This window comes from Opisthorchis viverrini, assembly GCF_000715545.1.
Source record: "Opisthorchis viverrini unplaced genomic scaffold opera_v5_299, whole genome shotgun sequence".
Lineage (NCBI taxonomy): Eukaryota > Metazoa > Platyhelminthes > Trematoda > Opisthorchiida > Opisthorchiidae > Opisthorchis > Opisthorchis viverrini.
This window is the reverse complement of record NW_008751960.1, coordinates 260,045-272,237: the sequence shown is the minus strand read 5'-3', so window position 1 is coordinate 272,237 and position 12,193 is coordinate 260,045. Positions and strand designations below refer to the sequence as shown.

General features: G+C 41.8%; 1 protein-coding gene across 1 annotated transcript in view; it reads right to left on the bottom strand.

The window, feature by feature from the left end:
• The window catches only part of T265_09751 (hypothetical protein), a gene marked incomplete at both ends in the record, with an annotated part of 17,346 nt that extends 7,830 nt beyond the window's left edge, over positions 1–9,516 (bottom strand). The window contains 2 exons of the mRNA XM_009175922.1: positions 237–374; positions 9,419–9,516. Of these exons, the coding sequence (XP_009174186.1) occupies positions 237–374; positions 9,419–9,516 (236 nt within the window). The remainder of the gene's footprint in view (positions 1–236; positions 375–9,418) is intronic.
• Positions 9,517–12,193: the final 2,677 nt, after the last annotated feature.

Here is a 12,193-nt window from a genome sequence, read left to right as displayed (position 1 = left end):
TTTAAGTAGTGCCACCGTTCGGTCTGATATCCAGTGCTTCAGTGCGCCTGGATGGGTCGTGCCACAGGCAAAATTCCCAGCCCTAAGCAAAGAGGTGGCAATCTCGTCCCAGTATGGGCAACTCTTTAGTTATTTGTCTGAAGACATCATTGCCAACTGAATCAAGGATGAGGATGCAATACATACGGTTTATGACAGGTGAGTGTATTTATGGCAAGTAAAAGTAAGTTACTTACTTGAGGCATAGTATGGGAAGGTGTAGATTGCCGAGGTTACATGAAGTCCGGTCAAGGCCAATATAAGCAACGTCAACAGAAGTGAACGCAGTAGAACCCAAAACCTTGAATCCATGTTCTTTGTTTTGAATGTGGTGTCTTGCGAAAAAGTAAAACAATGAGATTATGATGTCACGACTTCATAGAATTATTTGAATGAGGCTTTATGGCTGCTTTCGTGATACGCTATCCGCCGAAGAAAGTCTCTCGTTTCTAATACGTTCTGTAGCTGTAGAAGACTGTAGAACAAATTACCAGCCAGATCACCCAATCAGCTGGTCAACTGCTAGTCTAGTAACCACTCACTTGTCCGGGGGAAATAAGCCAGGTCTGTAAGATCAAGTGATCTGGTACTTAACAACCTACTCACTGTGATTCTATTGCTCGGTGCTCTAGAGCTCTGAGTTATATTTCAAGAACTGAGTTAATAGCCATTTGGGACACTTTGATGCAGCTTTCCTGTTATAACTTAACAGGATGAGTTCTGACACATCTGGAAGCCCTAAAATGGTAGAAGAATTAACTTATAAAGGAAACTACTCACAAGGTTGCTGAAAACTCTTTGACAGCCCACGACCGGTTTCGCCCTTCTTATGGTTCATCAGGTAGGCGCAGTCCCCGAGTTTCCGTCAACCTTATGATCTACTTGAACCCAAATCGCACTGTTTTCGAGAAATACACTCATCTGCAAACCAATTTGGTTTTCACGGGAGACTCAATTGAATCTATCGTTTATGATGGAGAACATCATAAACGGGAGATTCAATTGAGTCTCCCGTGAAAACCAAATTGATTTGCAGATGAGTGTATTTCTCGAGAAGAATTAACTTACTTTTCACAAAGAAGACTACTCACAAGGTTGCTGAAAACTTAGTTTATTTTCGTTGGTGTAGGTTTGTTGGGCATAACTTAGTTGCGAAGAGATTGAACCTGCTAATTAGGTGCCAGGCAGAAGCCTGAGACAAAGTTTCGTTGAACTCCGTCTGATTTTGGTTTTGAATAGAGAGAGCTGTTTGAGACTGTTTCTCGGAAAGCATCTTGTTTAATTTTCGTGACAAGATACGTGCCATAAGCTCCAAGATTATTTTAAACAACTCCTGTAAATCTGTTTCTGTAAATCTGTGAACTGCCAAACCAGTGATCTTGTGTCCCTTTGAGGACTCAGAAAATGACATCCTATAGCTGCATCAATAATCTTCCATCGGTGGCTTATAATAGGCACTCTGTTTGTTAGGTCGAAAATTTAAAATCGAATCGCACCCTTATCAAGGCGCAGTCTGGAGATTTGGACCGGTTTTTGAATTGCATCCAAATAGATCTGATTCAGGACAGATAACTGATACTATCCACCAGTTTATTTTCACTCCATTGATCAATAAATGTGCTGTAACCAGAAGGCATGCTTTATAAATGTGAGGGATCAAATCAAACAATGCTCTCACTTTGAAATCTAGGGCTATTATGCTGCTGTGCTAAAGAGTATACAAGCCAGTATTTCCATGACGCTTTCAAAGTTAAATATCAAAGGAGGGTTTTATATCCAATGGGCTTACTGATACCAGTATGCTCGAGGCCCCTAGAAACACACAGAGGGAATATATATCATTCCTCTCCACATGTTTGTCCAGCTTGAAGCCAGTCACTCAGAAAGGTGAAAACAGCATCAAAACCCCGTTGAATTAGTTGAATATTTGAGAAGTGTGAGTCTGTGAATCTTTCGGTCCTTGATCACCGCAATTGCTCTGCATAGAACGACTTGCTTTCTGTGCGAATCAATTAGTTTGGTAAAGTGAGCATTGTAAACTCAACGGAAATTCTTGAAAGCCTAATTTTCATATGTACCTGAGTATCAGTTTTGAATTTCAAAATCTCTTTTATAGACAACCGACTATGATCACTTCATCAGGTTGCATTGTAGCAACTGTTTTCATTATCATGATCGAAAAACAGTTGACCGATTAGCTCAAAGCTAACCTACACTAAGAGTCATTTTGACGCCATGGACAAGGCATTAGTGATAGATTTTCTTCGGCAGCTCAGTATTATTCATTCAAATCTTACCTAAACATATGAAGTGAAAACTGACAAAGACTTTCGTGCTGTACAAACACATTACACTAAGGCACCACGGATCTAGCAAGCGGAATGCCCAAAAACTACTTTTTCGGGTCGGTAGATGCATATGTCGAGAACCACTCCTGTGAGACGCAAATTGTTCTCAAATGTTATTTCACCTGTGCGCTTCACTTGCACACCGGACTGTAGCTAGCATAAGCTGGAGCTTATCAGCAACGCATCCCATCTACAATTTATTTGACAAGATATCAAACAGAACACATTACATCCCAGCGGCGGACATGTATCCACAAGAACCGTCCCTGTAGAACTCCTCTTATAAGGGGTTAGTGTAGAAATTTCAAAAGTTTGGTCACATCATTGAAAAGGACATGGAGGGTTGTAGGGGCTGAGATTCTCAGTCACACTCGAGGGTTATAGGTATATTCAACCTATGGCCAGTCCCTTTGTGTACGCAACTTCATATGTAACTCCCGAGCAAGTTTCACCGGCAACACTCATGAACGTCCAAGTGCTCCGGCGAATAAGCACGTACCCGTTTGTGTGAAAAATCAGACGGAGGTCGAAAACCTGGCACGTTCGTTTGAACAGCGAAACCTACAATCATAAACGTGTCCGTTGCAGTGACACAGACACTTACTAGTATAAAGTTTCAACATTTCTTTAGAATATCATCCTGTGAATAAACAGCCGACACTGCAAGAGCAACACCAAAAGGCGACAACGAAGGACATTGAGGTAAGCATCATTGATCACTTAGGTGGCACCCTTAAATCGCTGCAGTAGAAAGGGTCAATGAAGTCTTTCCTGGATGAAGGGTTATCTAAAGTAGCACCAAGGGCTTTGAGAAACAAATGAACAAAATTTACTCATGGTTGGGGATACTAAGCAACTTTTGTGCGTGTGTATTAGAATATTTCACTTTATGTTGAGCAGACGCACCAGACATACATGCGATTGAGAAAAACCAACGAAATTTTTTAGAACTCTGAAATAGCCACTGACGTATATCACTCAGTTCACTACAGACACCATACCTGTCCGACCTAGCCAGAGACCAAAAAAACACGATTCGGACAGTGATGGGTTTTCCACAAACATCTAGGAAAATAATACTGGATAGTCGGCATCTGGTTTCTGGTGGAAAGGGCGATTTTGAATTTTTTAATCAATGGTTCGTCTGCTAAATGAAGTTACCTAGAAGCACAGGTGTGTTTTTTTTTCAAACGATCAGCTGCATGTAATCTGCAGACAAAAAAGTGGATCTCAACCCTAATCAGCCATTCTACACTTATGAATCTTGACTCTAATTATTTCGAATTCGATAGACATAAGGTAGGTAGTGATAAAGATTTCTCAGAATGTGAGAGAGTTCAAAAGTTCTTATTGGTTTTCCTGCTAAAACTAACTTTCTTTTGTTATCAGAGTTACGATAGCATAAGCATTATGTATTTTGTCAGTTTAGCCACTACAGTCCCCCAAAATCTAAAGAAATAATAGAGAACCGGCACCTAGTGGACCCTCAAACCTGATACACAAGTAAGCTCAACTGGCAATCTAAAATGTTTCATCAGAGGAGAATGTCATTGGAGGTAGACGAACAAATCCAGACAGCAGAGAATCGATGCAAAACAAAATTACCCACCCTAGCCGATGGTGAGGATAGCATCGGAGTTTTCAACTGAAAAGTTTCCGTGGGCTTTTTAAGCAAAAACACTCCCGTGAGAAAATTTTTGGAGGGAAGGTGGAAGTGCACTTTTTTCTGCTATAATCCACTCTCTTCATATGTAGTACACTAGAATGAATGGTAACACCAATGACAAGACAAACTACCGCTTCTAGTTAATTATGGTGAAGAATAGGTATTGCAAACGGACAAAACCTGATGGCTTGAGTGTTGGAAACAGAAACTATAGAAAAACAATAATTTGTATTCTAATGTATCATTGAATCTGTTCAGTACCTCTAATAACCGTCACCACTTGTTCTGTATTTTTCTGATCACAAATAAAACCCCCTTCATTTCAAGTTAAAAGGGACACTCAAATTTGTTTGTTTGTTTCCACTCGGTGCAACCGTAGTATTCAACTAATCAATCGGTCCATCAATCAGTCGATTAGTCAGTCGATCATTTTTTCAACCATAAGTAACGCATCAAAATTGCAAGGCATCGACCGCGAAAATAGGCTAGGCGAGATTGCGCTTTTGCATTTAAGTTCAATACTTTGGTATCGTGATACAGAGTCCAAAATCCTCGATTTATATTAACGATAAAAGAGGTGAAACTAGTTAAGAAGACGCCCTTAAAACCAGCAATGTGACCATAGTCATGCGCGCAAGAGGACGAGTGTAGTTGCCACACAATGAGTCATATACATCTATTAATTTTTTACTCGTTATCCTGTTAAAGTGGTTGGTCACCCGTGATTGTGAGTCGTCCGGTACAATACGAACAACGTTCATGTCCTATTTCGGATAATTGTTTCCCGAGAGTGGAGAATGGTTTTGAACCTAGGCTACCCAACATACGAATATGTTTTATTGACGAGAACCAAGTATTGGGAAACCTGGCAGCTGTTACAGGGCCCACTAGGAAATGTTCTCTGTGTACACAAAAGTCTATCAAAGTACTGACTCTGAATGGCTTTGATTCCTGTTGATATAACTTGAAAGGAATTAACTGATTTAGGTGGAGTGTGCTAGCACCGTATGCTACTGGACTGCTACTTCCTATGATGATCATGATTATGAGGACTAGGGTAGCGTGCTAAAGTTTTTCACTTAGAAATCGTTGTATGCTCCAGGTATTCAATGATACAGGATACGTTGAACCGTGAGAATATTTGTGCGTGGACGTGTAAGAATAGCGGTTTGGTCACCACACCGTGTTCAAAAGTCCTAGAAGTTCTGTCCTAGTACAAGGGTCCTGGTCGTTTGGCGGCATGCAGCGGCATCAGTACTTGATAGAAATTGCCAGTGTACCCCTACTTATTGGTGTGTCGTACTCTTTGTACGTGACTTGACGTAGATCATTAGCCGGATGTGTGTTGTACACCATGCACTCTCCCACTGATCGAAACTGTAGCAGCTGGAACCAACGTGTTTATGATATACGCTTTAAAGCTGATAAATTGATTTTGATGGAGATCACTAGTAGGCGTTGGTGCGACGAGAACTTCTACAACTGTAGTAAAAAACCTTTCATACGGCTCTAAACTTGATAAATAAAGGATTTGTATGTACAGTTAACTGAAAATCCTCGAATATCTCGGAGAATGCTTCCACTGATAAAATAATATTTATATTGATATAAACAATGTCGCCACACCAAGAAACATTGTTTTGGACAGGAGTAGATTGACCACAACCAGTACTGCTAAACTGCAACATACAAACGTAATCAATTTATCAGCTATAAACCGCCTGCCTTAGGCACGTTGGTTCCAGCTGCTACAGTTTCGATCACCGGAAGGTGGGAGAGTGTGAGATATACAGTCAAGCCTTGGAGGCGATGGCATGTTCAGTTTGTTCAGAAAATGGGTAGCTACGCATTGAAGACAATAACTTTGATGCACGATTGCCACTGACTGAACGGCTGGGCCATTTCCACCAATGTCATTAACCACTGGTGATTTGAGTCCCGGGGTCCCCATCCACGGAGGCGGCAGTTGCCTACCCTAATAAGTTCACTGGTAAGCGTTTTTGTACTTCTTTGCCAGGTCATACACTGTTCACCTCTCAGTCGTTTCCACACAGCACAGGGCTGGGCGAAAAGAGCTCTATGAGGCAGACGTTATTCTGGCATACAGACCACAGGCACTAACCAGTGCAACATATGAAGCGTGAGTAATTCATCTATCACGGGAGATTTCCTTCTTCCTAAGACCTTCTGGCGTACCTCAGCGTTATTAATCCAATGTTCCCATCAGACCTGACCAATGCTGCGGAGACACCGATGAGCAATCACTGACGTTTTCCGTATGTCCCCTGCAGATAGGGGACACGTCTCTGATCCGCAAAGAATTATGGATCGCACCACCGCAGTTTGAACTGTTCCCTTGACTGACATGTTCACTTCCCGTCGGAAAAAGCTGCTCTGGTCTTTCAGGTTCAAGAAGTATTCTGATTATCTCCGGGGAGTCCACCTGAACGGACACAGGTAAACAGGTAAACAAATTTATCTGCCACATCGACTGACTCATCTGAGAGCATGAGGTGTGGGTTTGATCCAACCCAGCCTGGTAGCAACACTTTACATTTTTCAGGTGTTAAGCTCATGCCAAACCGTGCGGCATAGTTATTTAGGTTATTTGAAATGGTTAGCATCTGGGAAGGATCTAAACCAAGGAGAGTAATATCGTCTGCATACTCAGTGTCTACGAAGGAACGTCCCGGGGGGCATTTCAACTCCCGAGTTTTCAGAAGCAGGCAGAGAAATTTCAAGCAGTATATCAATAAAAAGCTACACCACTGGACGTTGTGAACTCAGGTGAAAGCTTCCCACATAGTCGTACGCGCCCACAGGACTTCGCAAAAGTTGTCCTCGTAAGGGAGAGGAATTTGGTAGGGTAATCAAGTATAGAAATGAAAATGTGTCACTGAAGAACAAGTCCATACGTCAGTGATATCTCACATCTATTCATTCCACTCTATGTAGGCTGTTGAAAATGTGCACTGAAGAACAAGTCCATACGTCAGTGATATCTCACATCTATTCATTCCACTCTATGTAGGCTGTTGTATACTATTGTCAGGTAGCCAATGCAGCGCGGGCGTATCTTCATTTGTGTAAGTCAGACCCATGTGATTGCGTTAGCTTGTCGAGGTTCGACAGCTGAAGAGCTTAGCAACTGCAACCGGTAAAGCTTACTAAATCTGTCCATACTTCGGAAAAGACTTGCAGTGTGGCGTCTATGGCGGATTCTGTCTGAACATTTGGTAGTACAAACCTGTAGATTTCAAACACACGAACTAGCATGTCACGATCAGCTCTCACGGTGACACTGAGATGCAACCGTTCAACCCAATAAAACACCCGGCATTATAGACAATTTCCTAATGGTGACTAAATCATCTATGCACTCGTACACGACTGACTTTGGTGTACGGTCTCTGAAAGAAATTGGGAACTGTGAAACTGTCACAGTATTCATGACTACAGTGCAACGATTCACAGCAGTTCTCTCGAATGATGATAATCGGTTCAGCCGATGAACAAGTGGTTTGGCCAATTAAAATCCGTTGCTCCACATCTGATGTTCAGTTGCTTTCACCCAAATTTGCATCCAATTACTTGTGGTTAGTAAACATTGAGGTGAAATCACAGGATTGATTCAACACTGACTGAATGAATGAGGTTAACATTGGCCGAAATCCGTCCACAAACACCCAACAATAGATAATTATCGCATTGATGTGCATTCAGTTTTGGTAAAGTCTACAGTAAATTCATCATTTTGTCAGTGTTTGGAAGGATCCTTACCGCCCCTTTCGGGAAAAATTTCCCAGTGCTATTTTTCAAATTCAGTAATTTGGTTACAACGTCTTGTCAGCAAGGATAGTGGATGTGTGGTTCTTTTGCACCTGAATACAGATTACTTCTTTCTGAATGTGTTCATTTCATGCGCCCAAGCCCTTCAGAAATGCCCAAAAGTTCTAAATACACGGGCCTGGCCATACCATCCAATTTGACTTTCTTCAGTATTGCCAACTCCAGCTTGGTTAGATTAGAAGCGTGGCTGTCGCATCTTATATCACACATGCGTATTGGTATTACGATAAGACTGTGGTAACCAACGGCCTGCTTTTTCAGCCCCAAGCTTCAGGCACATCAGTGGAACAAAAGCAGTTTCATCATCACTGGTGACTGGAGTTAGCTTTGCCAAGAGAATAAGAAAGCTGTACCTAGCCATCAAATGTACTCACGTGATCTAATGTTCACAGAGTCGCGTGATAAGGACACGTAATAGACGAAGAACATAACGGCATGTGACAGAGTTGGATTCTGGCTGCTGAGTGCGTGGGCGTGCCGCTGAGGAACCCTTGTGAACATTTAACTCTTGAGCTCTCAGCACCAAAAAATTGTCTATACCATACGTATCAAGGTGACAAATTTTCCGAGCAAGATTCGGGCAAAGCTTTATGTACCAGTGGCCATCAAAAAGGCTTCAATCTGACTAAATAAGGAATTCTGCAAGTTGCTGCGTGATTGTGGAGAAAATGACATCACATAAGGCATCAGGCATGCTCAAACGGAGCAAAAACGGTTAAAATTGAAAGCTACCAAAAAACGAACTTTTGCGTATAAATCATTGTCTGTCTTTCACCTCACTTTTCACTAGGCTAACAGTGCCAATTAGAGGCTAAATCCGTGCACGTTCCATCAGTATCTGCCATTCCACAAGGATTAGTGGACTCAGAGTAAACTCGAATGATTTGCGGGGACAACAGCTTCAAGTAATAATACTATCCAAAATAGGTGTAGTCGGGTTTTTACAGTCGGCTCTGTGCCTTCGTCCGGCAAGCTGTCTTACTCGGTATCTATTCTCGTAAACAGCGTATTCTTGTATCAACGGGTTCACACAACCAGGAATTTTGCTTAGGGTAATTATATTAGGGAGAAAAATAGGAAAAGCTAGGGAGTGAAACAAGTGCTAAGATACCGCAAATATTCTGTAGTATTAGTACATCACAACATTCAGTCGGTTTGGAAATAATCTGGCAATGCAAACACTACGGTTGGAAGCCATTCCTTGCGGCGCCTTCAAGGAAGAACAGGAAAGATCAAAGGGATATCATTCTGGAAGGAAGACGGCACCAAAAACACCTCCTTTCTTCAGGTCACCCACTTTTCAGTTCGCAATTTGTCTTACTGTGGTGCAGAGAACATACAGCTAAGCCACCGCCGTTAGTAGTGCCACGTGATAGGATATAAGCCCGGAGTCATTGCAAAGAATACCTCTCCCCAATTTAAGTTATTTTCATGCTTTTTGGTTGAAGACCGGAGACGAGATGCAAAACCAAAAGGATCGTTCCGGAATCTCATTCAAAACCACCAAAAAACTAACCTTGAAATGGCAGCACCGGAATAAATGATGAAGCTAAGGAAATAAATTGAATTTTTTATCGCCAAGGTTGAATCACGGGTCAGTCGATATTTGGTCATGTGCCCCGAAATTCGTGCGCGCCCAACTGGCCGTCAGGTCCGTATACTTGATATTGGTCAGCAGATCAAAATGTAAGGACACATTCTACGAAGATCTAATTTGCTGGCCATTGTATGGGGTAAAACGTATCACATATATTTCGCACCTAACCATATTTGGTCGACCAGAAGCATTCCGGGAAGGCACTTCTTGGACCGCATCTTCAATTGCAAACACTTGGGCAATACCCTAAAATTCTTGGAGTTTTTGTATGGCATCTTTTTTCATTATCTCCCACCAGTGGTACTTAACTAATAGTTATTGTAGACAGTCAACTTGGGTGAAGAAATGGCCGGTGACATTCAAGCGTCCAAGTAATTGATGCCGTAGGTGGAACACTTCGCTAGATTTCCTGAGAGTTGGACGACTTTCTGTCACTTGTTTATTATAAGCAAATGTTTGCGACTTTCAGCATAAAAGCATATCGGACATAAGCGTGACATCCACGCCAATACGGAATACCGGAAAAGCAAGTGAAGCATTGCAAATTGGTCTTTGTAGCTCATACCAAGCAAATTTGGTAAACATTTGAATACGCCCTTTCGTGCTTTTTTCAGGGGGATGATTTCTATGTTTGGGGTGGTTGTTGCGACTTGCGTTCCACTATCTGTCAAGGTTAAGAAAAAATAATCCCAAATTTTCTAGGAATAATTCTGGATAATGACTGTATTATGAATCCAGCTACTTCTAATACAACTTGGAACTGCTTTTGTATTGCAAGAAGACATTCCAGAACAGCGGAGTTTTGGACATAAACCAGGGAGCCAGTTTCTAGTTGACCGTCGCGAATACGTAAACAACCAGAGCCGACTTATGTCAACTAAACTGTCAACAAACTACATGTGTCAACCTCTTTTTTTACTGGTTTCTATTGGCTTCAGATTTCTTTAATGATAGCGGAATACACTCATTTTGAGGGAAACTGATCTGAGACCCAGCTGAATCTCTCGTTTATGATGTTTTTAATGATCTTTTATGTAGCTAAGGCATGTGAATCACCGCAGCCCTCTGGCTTATTAGCTGGCCTTTTGTCTACCAACGTAGTCAGAAACAACTAACTGCAAGAGCCACTACTGGCTTCGTTACGCCACGCAGTCATTCCAGCCCGACAATTGCACAGACAAATACGATGAGCAGATGTGTGTCAAGGTTGTAGGCATGGCACGTCATGCAAATGATAGTAACGTAAACGAAACGGTTCAAACATTGTGTGTGCACCCTTACTGATCGAACTATGCTAAGTGGTTGCAGAGAGAGGAGCCAATACAATTACTTTTCCTCCACAGAAGAGGACTAATTTCCGGTGTAGATGCCGCGTGGTTTCCCGGTCGGTAAAATTTTCGCCAACTTTTTAAATACTCTGACAACTGAGGAAGAGCTAATCCAGCGACCGTGAAAGACAGACCTGAGCGACCAATCAAAGCACAGCCCATACTCATCGTCCCTAGCAAACGTTGCATATGATTACAATATTTCGCCAACTGAACAATCAGAAAATTCAATTTGCAAATTCGTTTACGATCCCACCATCTTTCAGTATTTGACTAATTCGGATCTTTGATCTTCGTTTTGATGATCCATTGATAAAGTAAAATATGTGGGAGAAAATCCAGTGAAACCTGCCTTATGTTTCAGACGTTCTTGCTTCTGTACATTAGGTTATCATGACCAAACAATACGTCCATGACACCGCAACTAAGTTATTTGATTTCACACTGGGCGCTTAGTTGCCAATTGAAGTCCGAGGTTGAAGCTGATGAAATGGAGAGCACAACCTGGCCAGGGGATCACACAATCAATTCGAAAAACACGGATGCACGATATCTCATGCCTCTGCATTTTGAGCAGAAATCTGTTGCCTCATGGGCAACCAGCAACCTGGTTGCTGGCGATGAGCGCTCATTAGCAAGTTACTTTGGTGTATGTTGACTTGTGCGCGTACGTGTTCCACGTTTTTTTCTCGGTTATATCTCTCACAGAGATCCTCAAAACTAGTGTCCTTCATTGAATGTTCAAATTCCGAAATTCAGCTTCAAGATTCCAAGAAAAGAAATACCAAATTTATGTGAACAGACAGAGACAATTATGCTGCGCATATTTATTCCATGGAACGTCCATGACCTCTCAGAAATATTTGTCTTTTCTTCAGTTGCCCGACCATGCCGTAATTATTTATCTTATCTCTGTGAAACTTGCTTCCAGCAACACCACATAACATTATTTACTTTCATGGAGACTTCTTTGCTAAAAGGGTTTGAACAATAAATTATTGCCTATAAGAGTAAATCAGTATTCTTTGTCATCATTTTCAAATGAATTACGCAAACTGCGTTGTGCCAGCAACGTGAAGTCTAGGAAACAAAACGCTACTCTCAAAATATGCCGTTACCTACCTCGGTGGGGTGAGACTATGTTGTTGGAAGCTCACTGAAGTCATAGGAGTAAAAGGCAGCTACGCTGAAAGAGCTCAAATGCTTATTGTCTTGAGCAGAAAGAATAAAACACCAGAAAAATACAACCATGCTAGCTGAAGGCCGTGTGCTGGAAGTGGTCGGATGGAATTTTTGGAGTAAAAAATCTCATCCAAATCTGTGCAGTGTTCTCGGAGGGTAGTACCCCAGTTCGATTTGAACACAT